Source organism: Pelecanus crispus, chromosome 3, assembly GCF_030463565.1.
Source record: "Pelecanus crispus isolate bPelCri1 chromosome 3, bPelCri1.pri, whole genome shotgun sequence".
Taxonomy (NCBI): domain Eukaryota; kingdom Metazoa; phylum Chordata; class Aves; order Pelecaniformes; family Pelecanidae; genus Pelecanus; species Pelecanus crispus.
The window spans coordinates 91,611,566-91,630,935 of NC_134645.1; the positions used below are offsets into that span (position 1 = coordinate 91,611,566).

General features: G+C 42.8%; 1 protein-coding gene across 1 annotated transcript; it reads left to right on the top strand.

Moving 5' to 3' along the window:
* The first annotated feature begins 13,031 nt into the window (after window positions 1-13,031).
* GJB7 (gap junction protein beta 7) lies at window positions 13,032-19,355 on the top strand. Its single transcript, XM_075707671.1, has 2 exons — window positions 13,032-13,725; window positions 19,205-19,355. The coding sequence occupies exons 1-2, from the start codon at window positions 13,032-13,034 to the stop codon at window positions 19,339-19,341; spliced, it is 831 nt and encodes a 276-aa protein (XP_075563786.1). The 3' UTR covers window positions 19,342-19,355.
* Window positions 19,356-19,370: the final 15 nt, after the last annotated feature.

Here is a 19,370-nt window from a genome sequence, read left to right on the forward strand (position 1 = left end):
AACCATTGAGTAGAAAGAAAGTCACTTCTGAGCGAAGGTTCCTGCTCTCGTTTTGATGTTTCAGTAATTGAAAGAAGCCGATACAAGGTTTTTGCATGAGCCTTTGTTTTTGGGAAGGTAGCTTGGTTTTCTTGTGGGAAGGGGGAGTTTTTACAGTACTGTAGGAGACGTTCTGCGTACAGCTACCAAGGAATTGACACATTGTATATGGGAATGCAAAACATTTCCATCACTGCACTGAGAAGTACACTCGCTTATCAGCACATGCACCTCTTCCCAGCACTCACTGTCACAAACTGGCCCCATCCACGCAGATAAAACTTCTGACCCAAAATCGGCCAGGGTCATAACAATATTTTCCAGGTCATGGTAGGATGGGTTTATGCCAGAACACATTTGCCTGATAATGGTGGCAAGGTTTGTTAGACTGCTGCTAGTTCTCTAGTGCTTCCCAACTTTCTTATAAAGGACAGGTTAAGTCCCAGGCATCATTGACAGGGGAAGAAATCACCCACAGCACAAAGAGCACCATCAGCTAGAGAGAAAATATTCACTATATGAAGAGTTGTGGGATAAGGCTTTATGCATAGAAAGAGAAGCAGCAGAGAGGGACCTGGAAATGAGATTGGTTGTTGACGTGAGTGCTGGTACTTGGCATACATTGAACCGGTGCTGACTAACCAGATGAGATCTGCAGTGAAGAAAAGCTTGGACTGCTTACTGCTACTAGTTTTGCTTTATGACTGTGGGAACGCGTCTTATTTTATCGTTAATGTGAATATTATGTTGCTGTCATCTGACCCAACAGGAAGTTGAAATGCTCGATCCATCAAGGCTTATAAAGTTGTCTGGCATCTTTTTACAGAAGAGACTCTATAAAGGGTAGAACTGTAAACATCTGTGGTATTTCTGAGTCACCCATCCTCTTAATATCTGAGTATCTCTCCTGAAAAGTAACCACACAAAACCCCCTTCCTTTTCCAAACCGAAGGCTGTTACTGAGATTTATTTTCCCTTTAAATAAATTCCTTTGGGATTCCACACTTGGTATTGTGCTGTATGCCATGGCCATTCAGAACTTAATAGCAGTCTCTGCTTTTCTTGAGACTCGCATCCCCTTATCGTTTGAGCTGCAGAAGAGCCTCTGCAGGGAACAGAGCAAATCTGACGCTGTGCCCCGCAGACATCGTTAAGATGTGATAGGCAGCCTAATGCAGTCCGGGGAGCGGCAGCGTGCCTCTGCGTCTTCGCTGATTCACCTCACAGCTCCTGCTTATTTCAAGTACGACACGGGAACGGAGTTTCACGTTGTCTTCAAAATAAAGATAGGATGCCTCGAGCTACCGATAAACTTACCCCTGCTTTAGAGACACACACTCACAGAGCTGTTGGGGACACAAAAAATTCTTTTTGCATCAACACTGGGACTTCAGCACTGGTATGATTTGTAGTGAGACGAGCAACGTCCATCACATATTTGTTAGGGTTTTCATACATGAATATCTAGTGTGTATTTGCATTCCTGTTTTGCCTGATTTTTACAATTTTTTATACACTGTGAGTTTCATGATATTTTAATTAGAGTTGACAGTTGGGACTCTTTTTGTCCTGAGCAAGTCTGGAGGAGAAGGGAAAGCAAAAATTAGGAATTACAAGTACTTCCTTCACCTTACTTGCAGCTAATGACAAGGGGGACGATTATTGCATTGAGGCATGTGAAACTGTTGCCATATTAAGGACTTAAATGCAGAAGAAGAAACAAACAGATCTCCAGCTAGACAGAGGTGGCATTGAGAGCTTTCTGTGTGGTTGTTGCTCAGCTCATGCCAGCCTCAAGAGCCCTTATGCTGCTTTTCAGCTGCTATCGCTCATTTGTATCGTTCCCATTGGAAGAAAGCAGAGTTTTCAGACAGCAGCATGCAGTGGTTGGGACCCTACCACTGACAATGCAAAACAGTTTTAAGGCAACACACATTTTAAAAAGAATCTGTTAGAATGAATCTTCTATTCTTCTATGTGTCATAACATTATGTGTATGTCTTCTGTAACGCTTGTTAGTCAGCTGTGTCGCTGAGAGACAAACAAATCACCCAAAGATTAAAGCAATTATTATTCTTCAAATACTGATCAAGCTTATAAATCTTTTTAACTGAATTCAATATGGGAGGGAAAAGGTGCTTTGTTTGGTTCTACTTTCATTAATGAGTGGGCAAATTGTTTACGACTGGGAACAGAATAACATCGAAACCCAAAGCATCCCCTCTGGAAAGAAAAAGCTAATTTCTACTGAAAAGGAAGAGCAGAGAAACAAGCGCAGCACTGAATTTGCTCACTACAATACACAGCCAGATACCTTAGAGTGGGATTTACAGACAAACACGAGCTAATCTGAGACTGCACCTCCAAAACGGAAGGGGCAAGGGAAGACCTGTTTTCACTTGCAGTTGCTGTGGCCTTCCTTGCATGAAGACTCGGAACTGCTCAGCCTTGGAGTACGCTGATTTTGCTCCCTGGTCCAGCTGAAAACTAACATTGCCAGAAAAGAAAAAAGAACAAAGTTTATTTTTCAATTGGATGGGTGAGACAGTCACAGGACTGTGCAGTTGAGAAACCAGTTGGAAGTGGGGGGGGGCTTGGACCAGGACTAACCTCTGCCTGCACCACCCGGGGTTCCCAATCAGCTTAAGCTGTGATACGGTCATAGCCTTCAGCTACTGCCCTCTGATCTAGGCACCCTTCAGATGTCAGGCAGGGAACGCAGCTCCCAGGAAGACTCCGGAGGGTAGGAAATTTCACAGGTTCAACAGAGTAAACTCTGTAGTAAGGGACTCTGACACTCTGTAATCTAGAGCTCTTCTGATTTTCTGCACTTTACGGTTGTCTTTTAATATATAAATACCACCACTTAACGAAATACGGTAGAGAGTGGCAGTCCGTAACATTTATACACTAGATACGATGGGGATGTAACTGTGGGTGTCATGAAGATGCTTAAACAGCTTTGACATTTAAGCGATGGGATTGTAACCACACAGTTCCAATTACTAGAAAATGAATTGTTGGGGCTTTTTTCAGTTTTCTTTTCTGTAACTGTAGGAGAGTTACAATTGCTCAGATGCCTTTAATGCCGTAATAAAGTTTAGATTTAAAGGTAAATTTTAGCTTTCTCAATACTCCAAGTAATCACAATATTCCTACAGTGATTTCAGCCTTTGAATTACTGATGTGAACTGAACCTTATTCGGCTGGCCTTATGTGGCTTTTGTTGGGCGTTCAGGAGCGGTACCGGGAGGAAGGGGCTGGCCTGGCAGGCAGCTCCCTCCGGCAGCCAGCTGGGAGGCTCTGCATTACTGCACTCCGGCTCCAAGCTCTGGCACCTTCAGTCACCCTCCGGAGGCACCAGCTTCTCTGGGGACAGTACCAAGGTCCTGATTCAGGCACATGTGTTAGGCTATGTGATACCTTCTTCTCCATCAAACTACTGAACATTCACCTATAATTCCCAGATAAAAGCCACAGTAAGTTTAAGCTAAATAAATTATACTGTGAAGAATCCATTTAACAGGCAAGGAGTTCACGCTTTCTGCTTTTTTTGTGATGTTACTCAGTGGTATAGCCACAACCCAGGTAAAAATGACCATTAAAGCATTGATGCTTGTTATGATGCATTAGACAGGACATAAACACTTATTCCATTGCTTAGTTATTAAAAATAAAGTGATGGGCTTTCTCACGGGGAGTGGCTCAGCTGCCTAGTCCAATGTGGGAATTGATTAGCATGTACAGTAACCAGAATAGATTTTAATAACAAAAACCAGACTTCAGTTACTTGGGAAAACCACTGTAATTTAAAATTTTAATAGAAATGCCTGTCTGAACATTTGTGTATTGTTCAGAGTAACATGTGCCTAAAATAATATTTGTCTTTAGTGGCCTATTCACTTGCCCAATAGAACCTGAAATACAAACCTGACATAAAATGTGGAAGTGCACACAGGGTGGGAGTTAAGGCTCTTAGGTCAGCTATATGATTTCAGAAGGTTACTGTAACCCCATACAGAGGTTTCAAGTTTTTCACATGGACAGAGTTCTTCCAAAAAAATTCATAAGCTATGCTACAAAGGGGTGCTAAGAGTCAAGAATTATTTCACGAAGGCCTTTCTTTCTATTTTGATATTGCAGTGAAGTTAATATTGGAGAGAGAGCATAAGTTGGATGAGATGAAAGTTAGTAATGAAGCAGCATCTGAAATGGGGACCTAGCTGGATCCTCCAGGTCATTCCTGTAGGTACCATATGAAAGGCCGGCATTTCGCAGAGAGCTTTCTGCGCATGTTCATGCAGGATTGACGTGCTCAAGTGACTTCGTGGCTTGCAAGTGCACAGGCTACACGTGTCTCACAGACTGCCACCGATCATTGCCACTGCTCTGGACACCCCAGTGTGATTGTCTTCAGGTTGTGCCATCGCTAACGTGAAAGCACAAAGTGTGCAGCATTAGACCTGACACCAGCAAGCACTCAAAAGGTGCAGATAAAGTCTGTGACTAAACAAATGCCGTAGTTTCCTTGTATCTTTCTGATGACAGCAGACCATTATGTTTCTCATTTGAACAGTGTGCAGGGAGAGATGATCAGGTTTCACTTGTTTAGTTTGTATTACCTGGGAGACGAGCAGTTTCCATTTTCAAGGCTTAAAGCAGTAACTCCCTTTCTCGGAAATGAATCGTTGATTGTTAATGCCACTAGAAAGCTGGGGTCCAGCTGTAATCATTCACTGAGATGCAGGTAAGTAGGAGCTTCTTGTTATAAAATATAGTTATAAGATATAGTTTTACCAAATCAAACAGGCTTGATAATAGCCTCATGAAAGTGTCCCATCAGCCAGCATAAGCCACAGATATAATCCTCTTTTCATTGCACTGTTGCAGTACCTTGTAACTTCTAAAGAGTTACAAACTGTAGTGTAGCCATTGACCATCACTTGTTCAAGTAGGAATCTTTTGACTTTGTCAATTCTTTTTTTTTTTTTTTTACAAGTTGGCAAAAGCATTACAACAGTAGAATTGCAACAGTAGCATGAATGAAGCGGTAATACTTATTAATGCTGAAGATCATTTGCTGCAAAGGGAGTTTTTGTTTACAGCAGGAGAGCATGGGAGAGGTGGGCTATCTGGCACAAAGGTGATGAGAAATGCAGTAGTAGTTGTGTGGATGAAATATAGACATCACAACTTCAAAAAAAAAAAAATTAAGTCATTTTGGCTACTTATGAGTTTCATTTTTTTTAATTACACAGTTTACCAAAGTAACAAAGAAAACAGTGAACTGTGTCTGCCCTCTCTCAAAACCCATTCATTGATGTAGAGGGGAGACCACAGCAATTAGCAGCTGGCAAAGCATCACACTCAGCAGCTGCTGGGTTATTAAGTGGTGTTTGCGGTTTCCCTAAATACAAAATGAGACGGGATTTTGCCACCACTGGCTGTAAAAAAGAATGCCAAGCGTGCTTAAGGTTATGAAGCCTACTGAAGATGTAGTTTGTAAGCGGTATATTCAGAGAAGTGAATGTTGGGCAGCTAATGTCCTGAAGCCCCGGGGGGAAGGAGATTTGTCCCAAGTCACTCAGGAAGCCAATATGAAAGTCTGGTGTAAAAGCCAAACCAACCAGCTCTGGTCTGGTGCTAAATGATCACATGAGCCCTCTTCCATCTAGTCTTTTCCTTCCTGTTGCCGGTGGCAAATAAATATCTAGGCTGATGTTTTTACACACCATTTGTGTATTTTAAGCACTACTTAATTGTTTGTGGAATTCTACTTTTAGTAGCACTTATCACAATACCCAGAGGTTTATCTCCCAATATACAAAAGGGCGTATTCCTTGCTCTGAGGTGTTAAAGTTAATAATAGGCATGAAGTAGTGAGAGGTTAGAATCAGTAAGCTAAGGAAGAAGAAAGCAAGGGACTGGGCCATGAGGAACCATGGCTCTTTTCTTAGCTCTGCCTCTGATGTGCTGGGTCATGCTGGATAAACCATATCACCTCTCCGGTAGATATCTCCTCCTCCACAGCATGTGTTTTCTCTGTCTAGATTGTCAATATTTTAAGGAGAGGAATCCATTTCTTATTACATATTAGTGAAGAGTTTATACCAATGAAGTTCAATCTAAATTCTATAGATTACTTTTTGATGATCTGTGAGAGAAGAACAAGCTATTGCCAGTACGTTTACATCTGCCATTAAGGGGCCTCCAACTTCCACTGGAAGCATCTGAAGGATGAAATAGGTGGGAAACCTTTGGCTCACATCAGCCTGAGAACCACAGACTCTGCTGCACTATCGCTAGCAGCGGCTGTGGCAGAAGTGAACAACTTGGCCAGAACGCAGACCAGGAGGGCTGTGTTTGCTCATGGGTTGTCAAGCCTTACGTGGTCTGTTTCTGAAGAGCCTTAAAAAGACATGAGTATCAATACGATGTAAATGTTACAGCTTTACTTATTTGATGATAAGCAACAGGTTGTCTGGACAAGGAAAGGTTCATTTTTATGACCTCTCTGTTTTCTCTTGCTTGGCTTTTTCATAAGGAGCTGGAAATCACCTTACATTGGCACTCTCACCGCTGAACAAGAAACAAAGGCATTGCAAGGTTAGTGACTTGTAGCAATAGTTTTTCAGCTCCTATCACAGATGTGCAACAGTTTGAATAGCTGGCACACGCGCAGCCTGGCAGGGTGACTTTGAATGGAGTTACACGGTTACCTTGGTGTTCCCAGAAGGCTTCCTGCTCCCTCTTCTTCTGTAGCAGAGCACTGGAATAGATGCACCATGCTGGGGTGGGGTGGGGTGGGAGGACTCGTGGAGCTTCCATCAATTTAAGAGCAGACTGAACAAACATCTGTCAGGAACAGTATATGCACAATAAAGTCTTCTTAGGGCCAGAGAATGAAGCAAATCAGTGTTTCTCAGCCTGTGGACCTTACAATTCTGGCAGTCAGTAAGGAAGCAGTGGGTAGTCCATGAAACAAGCACAAAGACTCAGAAACCATAAAACGGATGTGCACTTCCTTATATCAGCAAACAGAAAATAAGGGGAAAATGCAGTTACTAAATGAATATCTGAAGTTAAGCTTCATTATTTGTTTGGTCATTTATGGAAACCATTGTGCCAATGCTTTTTTTTCCTTTTCCTCATAACACTGACATGATCCTTGCTGTTTTAAACAAAAAAAAAGCGCTGTGGTGATGTTTTGATAAATTATAAAAAAAATGGAGAGGATGAACTCTCAAGATTGTTACCAACTCTGCTGTTTTATGATCATATATCCTCCTCTGTGATTCTCTACTTCTGCTCTCTGCTTTATTATCTTTGCTGCTATTTATGGTCCTCTTTCTTCCTATCAAAAAAAAAAAAAAAAAGGAAGTTGTAGGTGCAGCAGAATACTCCCATTAGCAATGTTTGTATCAGAAAAAGAAAGTGTTTTTCCATCTCTCAGCCTGTGAGGATAATTCAGCTTGCTTGTACAGAGTTCATAGATCCACCCTTCTCAGGCTCGTGTTCTTTCTGTTATTTCTCATCATTCCATCTCAATTTCCCGTAATACTGCACCTTCTTCCTGTAATTTGCCTTTTCTCCCTCTCCGAGCTGCCTGCCCTCTTTGTGCCCCTAACACTTTGGATGCTTTCCCCACTTCCTCTCTACTTAGTCAGTTTGTTCTTACATTTTTTACCTTTTTTTCCCCCCATTTTCCTCTGCACAAAGATACCCTTTCTGCTTTTAAAGTAATTAAATTAGCAGAGCTGATTGAAATCTAGGTGAACTAATTCTCTGAGCAACTATGCTTTTCGAGGGATACATTACTCAATGCACATTAGCCAACCTTCTGTAGACCTCACTGAACGACAGAAATTATTATTTTATGAATATATTCAACAACAATAGTGTTATTCAAACGTTTTACTCAATAAATTATACTCAGCACCCTCAGAAGTTAATGGTGCATTCAGGTTGCTCTGTTTGCTCAGCAGAGCATGTGTGCAGCCTTAAGGGGGGGATCCAAGCCACTGGTATGTCTGAAGGAAGCAGGCTCTGTGGAGGGTCTTCTGGTCACTTGTGTCTCTAGTGAACAGGAGAAGGTGTGTGGGTGGTGGTGTTGGGGGGTGTTTAAGTCACATCTAGGGAATAAATGATGTATGTGAGGAGGAAGAGAAATTACCTGCTCCATTTCCTGGCTGGTAACAGAAGCAGGAGCCCCAGCACTTGTTTTCATGCTCATCCCTAGAAATGAGTACGACAAATCAATGTATCCCTAAGCTTCAGCTTTTGTCCAAGTTGGGGTGTGCGTGCATGTATTTGTATGGAGCAGGGGGTTAAAGTAAACTTAACTGCAAATTCCTGCTCTTCACTCCATTCAACTTTTTCTTGAGCACTTGGAGCAAATCATCTTTCTTTCACTGTTTAAGACTTTCTAGTGCCTCCTTTGTACGTTCCAATAGAGGCTAAGTCTTTTTGTGGTCTTTATTTCCACAGTGCCACATAGAACCCCCTTTGACCCTTTTGTTGTTTTTTTAAACCTTTGAGTCACTTCATTGTTGGCCTCAACACTGGACATTACCTTGATGCAAATTGATGTCATCTACTTTTTCCACAATCTACTCAATTTCTTTAGCCAGTTCCCTTCTTGACTCCCTTTGATTCATTCTGCACAAAATGAACCTTCTCTGAATGCTAAAATTGAAATTTCTCTTTGGCTACAAGGATTTGGATCACATTTTTGCCTCTCTTGTCCTTATGTTAGTCAGAATATAATTTTGCTGAAGTGTCATGCCCTGACACTACTCTTGGCAACTGCTTCCACATGTACTGCCACTTTGAGAAGTGTTACAAAACCTCATACCACTGTCATCTTTTTCCTACTGCTCAGTTGCATGCTTACTTGAAGATTTCTCTCTTTTTTTTTTGTTGTCTGAATCCTCACCTTTCTCTGAATTTCATACAGCCCATTCAGCCCATATAATGTCTTTGTCTTCTCTAGCCTCAGCTATCTTGACCTCTCATCAGTCTGTGCCTGTGCTGTTTCACGAACTCAATGATCTCTTGTTAACCTGTTGAGTAACTCCTTGTCTTTGAAGTCCATTTTATTTTTTCCATTCCGTATGTTCTTTGCAATGCCTCAGTGAATTAATTGTGTTTTCAAAGTATACAAAAGCATCAGTTAACATCCACAATCTTCTATAGCAACAGTGGTGCAAAAAGCAAACATAACTTTTTAAAGACACATTTGCAGCTCCTTTGAACAGAGGAGCTGTGCTGGTTACGACCCAAACAATATGTATTGAGTTTGTGTGGCAAGGTTTTGGTAGCAGGAGGGCTACAGGGGTGGCTTCTGGGAAAAGCTGCTAGAAGCTTCCCCTGTGTCTGACAGAGCCAATGCCAGCCGGCTGCAAGATGGACCCACTGCTGGCCAAGGCTGAGCCCATCAGCAACAGTGGTAGCGCCTCTGGGATAACGTATTTAAGAAGGGGGTGGGGGAGGGGGAACCTGTGTGCATCACCGAGAAGAGAGGAGTGAGAATATGTGAGAGGAACGACTCTGCAGACACCAAGGGCAGTGAAGAAGGAGGGGAGGAGGTGCTCCAAGCACCAGAGCAGAGATTCCCCTGCAGCCCCTGGTGCAGCCCATGGTGAGGCAGCTGTGCCCCTGCAGCCCAGGGAGGTCCATGGGGGAGCAGATATCCACCTGCAGCCCGGGGAGGGCCCCACGCCGGAGCAGGTGGATGTGCCCAAGGGAGGCTGTGACCCCATGGGAAGCCCATGCTGGAGCAGGCTCCTGGCAGGACCTGTGGACCCATGGAGAGAGAGGAGCCCACGCTGGAGCAGGTTTGCTGGCAGGACTTGTGACCACTTGGGGAACACATGCTGGAGCAGTCTGCTCCTGAAGGGCTGCACCCCATGGAGGGGACCCACACTGGAGCAGTTCATGAAGAACTGCAGCCTGTGGGAAGGACCCAGGTTGGAGAAGTTCATGGAGGACTGTCTGCCGTGGGAGGGTCCCCACACTGGAGCAGGGGAAGAGTGTGAGGAGGAAGGAGCTGCAGAGAAAACGTGTGATGAACTGACTGCAACCCCCATTGCCCATCCCCCTATGCCAAGGAAGAGGAGGAGAATTCAGGAGTGAAGTTGAGCCTAGGAAGAATGGAGGGGTGGGGAAAAGGTATTTTAAGATTTAGTTTTTATTTCTCATTATTCTACTCTGATTTGATTGGTAATAAATTAAATTAATTTTCCCCAAGTCAGGTCTGTCTTGCCAGTGACAGTAACTGGTGAATGATCTCTCCCTGCCCTTATCTCAACCCACAAGCCTGTTGTTATATTTTCTCTCCCCTGTCCAGCTGAGGAGGGGAGCAAGAGCGGCTTTGGTGGTGGGCACCTGGCATCCAGCCAGGGTCAACCCACCAGACAATACCACGAAACAGGCTCTGTGGCCCTTTAGGGTTGTGGTTGAAGGTTGTCCTATACAACCATTTCTCAACATCAAGTGGAGGCTGCAAGTGGAAAAATATAACCAAAGCCCTGCAGACTTCTGGCTGCAGAAGCACTGCTGGCCACAAGAACTGCTCTGCAGTTCTTTAATAAATTTCAGTTCAACAGAGCACATAGACCAGGAGCCATCTTTAGTCCTGTGAAATCCCTGCTGCTTCACTGCCAGACTTCTAGGTACCAGAATGTGTTGCTGTCTTTCAAAATAGCTTTGCAGGAATTTCATCCATCCGATCTTCTGGCTGGCTAGAATTTGCCCATTGCTCAGGATCTGCTGGAGATTTTAGTCAAATCCTTGATCCCCATTTTCTTTGGGCAGGACTTTCTTTTCCCCTTCACATCCTTCTCCTCAATGTGGGATTGGCAGAAGCAGGTGTAAAGTTGTTCATTACTAATCCCTCTTGCTGCTCAGGTAAGGAAGTAGCAGCTCAGCTTTGGAAAAAGAGAACTCAAGGTAAACTTCTCAATCTGTATTTAGGTACCTCCATGGCCTGATTTCTACCAGTGTTGGTTCCCACTGATTTTTGTGCCTTGCTGGTATCCCAGCATATCTTTTCATTTCTGTCCCGACTTGCTCAGCTGAAGGCTCAGAACTGGTGTAACTCCAGTCATGGATTGATAGGTGACATTAGGCTTTTTACATTAGAAAGGGATGGTGCAGTTCTTACGGCCATTAGCAAAAGCCATATTTGTTTTCCATGGAATAACAAAATTCAGTCTGCACTTCTATAGTGCTTGTGCACATCTTAAAATCCTAGGAAAGGCTTTTTGAGGTTTTCCTTCAAATTTACTCCAGAGGTTAGCTCATCCACGAGATGTGTTCATACATGTTAATATTCATGCTGGCTCACATGAATGTTTTGTTTCCTTGCCTGTGCTTTATTACATAGTGCTACCTTCATGCTTTGCTATTCAGCTCCTTTGAGACCAATGTATTGACTGTTTATTGCTTATGTAGAAAGCATTAAAGCCCTAGTGCTGATGTCTTGAAGAGCTTGATTTAAACTTCTCCTTGAGCTCTAATTGCAGACATGGAGGACAGAAATAGCTCTTTAATGACAAAGTCACCAGCCTGTCAAACATATTTAAAAGCATATAGGCCAACTGATATTCCACTGTTACTCTTTTTTATCTGCAGCATAAAGGAGTAGCTTGGTAACCATTCTTCATGAGAACACCTTTTTTCAACATCCTTCCCAGTATAAACCAGCGATATATTCATTTCTGCAGCTGTCCCTCAGCTCCTCAAGTAAGTCACCAGCTCTGACGGTAGCAATGTAGGAATACCCAAATAGGCAAATAACCTTGTTTTCCAGCAAAAGTCTGGCCACAGGCAGAGGTCATGATGGGCTGCAGAATCAAGGGACAGCAAAAGAGGTACTGAGCTTTCCGTCTACCTTGAGCTTTGTGATGCTGTGGCCTGATCACTACTCATACTCAAATTTGCCAGTTGATGAGCTTGCTCATACATCAGCACTAACTGCAGCTACAGCAGTGGCAGAGGGATTTGCGTGTGCCACTATAGCCACAGAGGGGTACATTTTCTCTCCTGCTAGGCAGAGCTCACAGGAGCAGTAGATGAGATGAGGACATTAAAAGATAGAACATACAGATCTGGAAACTTCTCAGATTTCCCTCCTCATGTCTCCCAGCCATTCTATGTCCTGGAAATACATCTACTTTTTGTTCTTACAAAACAAAGGAGTGTGGTGCGAAGGTGACTGTATGCTCTTGGTGGTTATCTCAAGTCTTCTTCTGACTTTGAGGAGAGTCTGGCTGCCAATGGTTCCTTAGGCAGATCTTCCAAAAGAAGTGTTCCAGAGTTAGGACAGGGGAAGACTTGTGCGGAAAAGAAACTATAAAATAAAAACATTTTTGGAGCAAAGCTTAGTGCATTTCTTAAATGATAAGAAATACAGCAAAGAAAATCCAATGAAGCAGGACAGGATTTAAAATATTGCACAAGTTTACCGAGAAGTTACACCACAGACAAAAAGAAAACAATTTGCATTTTTGTAGTCAACTTATTATGGGACACATGGTTCCTATACATAAATTTGAAAGTGAAATCTGATTTGACTGTGCTTAGTATTTGCATAACAGACAGGGCTAATTTGAGCGTACCTCAGTGGTAGGGTGCTAGCCTGAGCTTGCCAGAGAACACTCTACCTGATGCTCAGGAGCCCCCTGGGAAGAACAGGCACATTTACTTGCAGAGGACAGTTTAACAGAACAATTAGGCTTCAGCCTAATTGACAAAATCTATTTTAACAGCAAATAAATTTTGTGCAATAGCCTCAAAAGGTACAAATTATCAGAACTAAGAGCAGTTTGTCGTCGTTTTCATTTTTAAATGCTTAGTAAGTTTAAATTGCTTCAGCTACTGGTTATATTTCACCTTGAATGAACGTCTCATTTTTCTTCACCCAAGAGGAAGCATCTCTCTGATCTTGTGTTTCTTTGATACAGCATTTCCTTCTTTCCTTGAGCAGAAAAATGAGCTGGGGATTCCTATGTGATCTGCTGAGTGGAGTGAATAAATACTCAACAGGAATTGGAAGAATCTGGGTAGCAGTTGTGTTCATATTCCGCTTACTGGTTTACATTGCGGCCGCAGAAAACATCTGGAAATATGAACACGATGAATTTGAATGCAATACCAGGCAGCCTGGTTGTGAAAATGTCTGCTTTGACCATTTTTTCCCTGTTTCCCACATCAGACTTTGGGCTTTGCAATTAATCATGGTCTCTACCCCTTCGCTCTTGGTTGTTTTTCATGTTGCTTACCGAGAGAACAGAGAGAAACACCACAACCAGAAACTTTATAAAAGTCCAGGAGAGATAGACGGTGGATTGCTGTGCACTTACCTTATCAGCCTTATTTTAAAAACAGGATTTGAAATGGTTTTTCTTGTTCTGTTTTATAAATTGTACAATGGATTCAAAGTACCACGTCTTGTGAAATGTGACATCAGACCATGTCCCGGTACTGTAGACTGCTATATTTCCAAACCCACAGAGAAGATGATTTTCCTCTATTTTCTGGTGGCAACTTCATGCCTGTGCATTGTATTAAATGTAAGTGAATTGAGTTATCTCATTTTCAAATACCCCATAAAATGTTATCCGAAGAGGTACATCAAGAAACGTCAAGGCTCAAAAAGTGATTGCTACAAATCAGAAATCATCGGTCACAACAGACCAGCAGCTGGAGGACAGCTCCACAACAGCTCCCCATCCTTGCCTCTGAATATACAAGACAAATGTGAAAAAAAGCTCCCCGTTGACTTGAAGGAAGAAGGTCAGAGACCACCTTCCCATTACACAAAATGTATTTGATGAATTGCTTTTCCAATCAGTGCTTTACAGAACTGAAAGGTTACATAGAAAATATCTTTTTCTCTATTGTTCCCCCTTCCTTGAGTGGATAAATTCAGTTGCATTATGTATGTTATACACAGAATCATCTAGATCTATTCATGTTGAAACAAGAGGTGTAGAAGTCTGAAAATTCCATGAAGCTTTTAATATAAACACAGATGCTTAATGATAAATCATGCTGAAACAATTGCTCAAACAGTTGCGTTTTGAATATTACACAGAATTGCTTTGGTACAGGCAAAAAGAGGCTTTTTATATGCAGAGTTGTAAGAACCTGGGATTAAAATGCTGAACAGGAAGGGGATGTACAGCATTTGTCAAGTGGGTGGATGCAATAGCTGTTGAAATAGTGATCGGAAAGCTCTGGCATACAGTGGCTGCTGGTGTCTTGAAGTGAGCTGGGTGGTCACAAGCCCATTCCACCGGACTACTGTGAATCATCTCAAAAAAAGAAAAAAAATAATAAGAGGTAGACACATCTAGTTTAGCCCATGGTGACAGAGACAGACCTGGTTATTTAGCTATTTGTGGAGCACCTCCTTCCGGAGGTATTTAAGCCCTTTACAGTTTTTAGGGTATTTATCATGAGAACGCAGCCTGTAAGGAAAGGTACTTGCTCACACTTGTGCAGGCAGCGTGTACCAGAGCACAGAGTTAATTCCTGGTCACCTGCACCGAGCAGCTCCCGAGTCATTTGACTTCTTTTCTGTTCTGTGGCTGTGGCATTTAAGGGAAAAGATCATTCCCAGTTCCCTAGGATCTGAGTAATGTAGACCACACAATACGGCAAAACAGTAGCCAGCAGTCCTAGTATTCAGTAGCCTGGAATCTGGTCCCTTTAATACCACTGAAAAGTCTGCTACTCCTTCAAGTAGATTTCACTGCCATGGAAGAACATGTGAAATCTAAAAATACGAGAAGCCTGCAGTAGAAACAAAGTAAAAAGAACCACGTATTCCCTCCACCCAAAGTTCAGAATCTCTCTTAAACACCACACATCTCTGCTCTTCATTATGTGTGTCACTTGGGCTAACAGGAAAGGGACAGAAATTAGCTAGGGTGTGTCTTCTGTTGAACCTAGACTTCTGAGATGATAGAAATGAAGTACCTAAAAAGACTTATTTCAGGGCAGTGTTCTCTTTCCATCGCTGGGATGAAAAGACCTTTGGACACACAGCAGTACTGAGCCTGACTGAAACACACCCTTTAGAGAAAACCACCACCTGCCGTAAGAGGAGCTGCCTGAACCTTGATTTTTATCATTCGTGCCAGGATAAAGAGGAGGAAACAGTAGCAAAAGCATGTGAACTGTTTTTTCACCCTCCAAAAACCTCCAGCTTTGGTTACAAAGTATTACTTTTATGAGCACTGGGGTAGCAGTTACAGAATTAGCTTTAAGAACTAATGAATAAACTATGTGCTTCTGACTGTGATTTTCAAGCATTTTTGCTAAAATAAACCTGCTTTTATAAAAGATGAAAATACATTTGCTGCTGTTGAACTTAACAGCGACGGCAGTCTCTCAGACACTAGCTTGCCAGCTTGTGGCCAGTTAAAGTTTTACATCTCGAGTGACGCTGAATCGGTGCATGTATCGAGACAACGTGCTTTACACAATTCACAACATTTTCTCTTAAATCTCTACGTACGCAGAATACGGCTCATGACAGACATGCAGTTAGAAACTCTTTCGCAGCTACTGGACAAAACCCCCCAAGCAGTGCATGAAGCAAAACCATTGCCCATCAGCCCTGTGTAACTGTGACTGCCAGTTTGAGTAACTGAGAACAAACCCCAAAATGTATCTTGGCCCTTTTATACCCTAACACATACTTTTTTTAAGACAATGGCAACACTATCAAAATAAAAAAAATTGCTTCCAAAATGACTGGTTTTGAATTATTAAGGACAGAGTTTAAGACAGCACAGTAACAAAAAATATTTATTCTTTTTTTTTAAAGCAAAGTTTATTTGAGAGAAACAGAAGCACACACAGTTTAGCCAACATAGGTTTCTGACTAAATTTGTGCATTAGCTGCTCTCTGATAGAAAAATTATGTTAAGTCAGGGCTTGAAGGGTTTTAGAGCATCCCCTAAAGCTTTGCAGCTGGTCAGAGCTTTAGACCAAAACTCCTCCTGTGAAACAAGAACTTTAATTCTTTGGAAGGTATATTCAAGGTTTTATTTCTAATTCCCATCTTCAACAGCCATGAAATGATAAATTCCAAAATCAACAGGTTCCAAGTCTCAGAGGATACTTCAGTTTTCACAAAGCCAGTACCTTACACGAGAAATATTCTGAAGAATTATTATGGACAAACTCTGTGTCACCCCCAGCTCACTTGTAGCAAACAGCCAGGTGGCTTTTACACCATGTGCTGCAAAACGAGAGGAGTGTTTGACAAAGCCACTAATGAAATGATCATCACACAAAGCAGCTCTGGCAGATTTTACTTAACCTGAGAGAACAAACTCATCTACTTTCTGAACCTCTGCTCTTGGCCAGCATTTGGTCTTTTACCATCTCCCTCCCTTGCACAGCCCTTTCCCCGCTTTTATAATCCTTTGTGCTCCAGTTTAAGTTTCAGTCATCCATCCATCCCCAAAAGTTGTTTGCTCTTACATTTTTGGTTCAAATGAGTTTGTAGGCTCGGTCCCTAAACTAAAGGTTTAAGGGCTGTTTTGCGTATTCAACTTCCAAGTCACTCAGACAAAATTAAAAAAGGTTTCAAGTGCTATGGTTTTTTCTTTTTGAAGTGTAAAAGTACAGTCTCCGCAAGCACACAGCAATTGGTAGGAAGCTGACCTGAGCCCATACTGTAATGGAAAAATAACACGATCACTTCATGTGCATTCATGCAAAAATATTTACCTCATTCATAGTTCAAAACATCTCTGCGAACATTGAAAGACCCAGCTCTTACAGAGATCCTTGTTTTCTTTAAAACCTAAGTAATGCCCTTGCCTTGTGACAGAAAAGGTTTAAAAAAGAAAAGAAAAAAGTCACAGAAAAAAGCAGGGCATGAGCAGAGCTGCTGCCCCCACTCCCACCTCAGTGAGCTCCTCCAGCCCTGGTGGCCTAAGCCTCGGGGCAGCGTGCCTGCGCAGGGGGCAGCCCCAACCATACTGATTCTTTGGCGCAGAAACTACTTGCAAGAACACAGCCAACTACTTTTCCTTACCTGAGCTAATGACTGGTTTTAGTGTTAATTTTAAAAGCATTGCTCCCTTGCTGTCCAACAGCCGTAGACAGGACACGCCAGAATGCCTTAGGACCAACGGTCCCCCCATCCTGCCGAGAACGACCGCCCCAAAGCACGCGAGGACAAACGCACTACTCTGATCTACACTGCATTAGGGCTCAGACAATGTAAAATTTCTTTGTAAAAACAGTTAACCACAAGAGAGGCTGACTGCCAGTTTAAAGATGTCTTTCAATCACAAAACAGTCTGTACTCTGCATCCAGGCTCCTCGATTTGGTTGCTTCCCCCATCAACAACTGCTTCGGTCAGCACGTTCCCGCTGGTGACAAGGGCTGTAAGGGAAAGCGCCTTTGCTCAAGCGCACCACGGTTCACGGGTGGCGCGTCTGGAAGACAAGCGACGCCGGGCAGGAAGGAGAGAGGGGCCGGCAGCCCCGCAGGCCGAGGTGCTGCTGGCAGCGCAGGGCTCGGCCGGGCGCCCCATCCCGCCCCGCAGCCCCAGGGGCAGGGGCACGGCCCCACGCTCCGGAGGAGCCATCAGTCCAGGCACGCTGCCACAGGAGATACTATACATCACTCGAGGTAGAAGATCTAAATGCAAATACCGAATTTATTTCCCCAAGAGCTTTTGTAGTGCCCTCTGCAGTCCATGACATCTTAAATCAGACCCTGCCTTCAGTCCCCTGCTTTAAGTTTAAAAAACTTTTTTTTTTTTTTTTTAAATTAAACCAAATACCATACTAGCTTACCTGTTGGACAGGCTGTCAGTACCCACCTAAGGAGTGTGCCATGGAGGGCACTGACTATAGTGGTACAGCACCCACTTTAATTGAATTAATTGGGCTAAGAATGAGACAGTATTAAAAATTCAATTCTCAAATTCAGACCCTGCATTCAGATCCAAACCAGAAATTATTTCCTGGATACTTATGACATCGGATTTTTTTTTCTTTTTTTTTTTTTTAAATAGCATTCTAGTATAGTGCTGCGTAGCTAAATAGTTCTATGCTATTCTCAGTCTAACAATTGCTAATAATACAGTCTCTATCATTGGGAATGTCAACGTTGAAACTATTTAACTTACACAACACAAAGATATCTTCTAAAACCTAACAGTTGTGAGGTCTGTTGACAGCGACTGCAGTGGTTAGGTACATCTGAAAACAAAGAGATTTCAGGCAAGCACTGTGGACCCCCTCCAGAGAAGATCCCCTCTACGATCACCACGGCTCACATCCAACAGGAACTCCAGCCAGGGAGACCGACCGGCCTCTGGTAGGTAGAACGTGGCATCATGTGCTTGTAACTATTCTAATGCTCTCTCCTAGAGTTAAAATGCAAGGATTTTTTTTTTTTTTTTTTTTTTTTATCATTCTCAGTCTGCACCTTTGATTTATTAACTTGGCAGAATTATCAGTTTAGTCACCCGGGAGGGACCAAAAGCAAGAGGAGCAAACAGGCTCTGTTCAAATGGAAGCAGAGGCTTTCTGAGAAGGTACGCAATTTAGCACTAGATAGCAAACCAAGGGCTACGCCCAAGCCGAAACGCAGTCGTCTTTCTCCTTTTTCATAAATAATCCTCTCACGAGTCACTTCATGTGGTTGTAGGAGTGTGCTCTCTGCATTGATATTCAAGTAAACTGTCAAAGATTCCAGGTGAATAGCTTAAGAGCAACCAAGAGTAGCATTTAATGCAAAGATTTACATGGCAAGACAAGTTTATAGAAAAAAAAAAATATCAAGCCAATCTCTCCCAAGATAAAGACTATTTTATATTACTGAAGGTAGGTCACATCCAGTAATGAGAATAATCCAAGAAAAATTTTTGGTACCACACAATCCAGCTGGCTTGTCCCATCCAAGTTAAGCACAATGACGCATGGAAACCAACACTGTAGATTCCTGGGTACTGACAGCTCCCACCAACGCATTCACGCTTTTGGTTACTCAACAAACTGGATACCTGTCGTTTCAGTTAGCAGCATAAAGAAATCGCTCCAATCCCGGGCACTACCAGCGGCACCACTTCCGAGGCTCGTTCCAGTGTGGAAAAGAGAGAGGTGGCAAGAGTGCTGCCAGGAACAGTCAGCAAGAGGCAGAAGAGCGCGGAGGGAGCCTATGCCATCAATAGAGCACAACCACCGAGTGTATCTGTAAGATCACAATGTCACTTCCCTTTCAGAAAGTGCCTTGTTTATTCAGTTTTTAATGGTATGGCATAAGGACTCATGTATTTTATAGATAGATACCA

Bases quoted from the DNA above. Each gene is read 5' to 3' on its own strand.
- GJB7 (XM_075707671.1), top strand. From the start codon at position 13,032: ATGAGCTGGGGATTCCTATGTGATCTGCTGAGTGGAGTGAATAAATAC. The intron at 13,726-19,204 runs GTCACAACAGAC...TGCCAGGAACAG, and splicing joins CTACAAATCAGAAATCATCG to TCAGCAAGAGGCAGAAGAGC.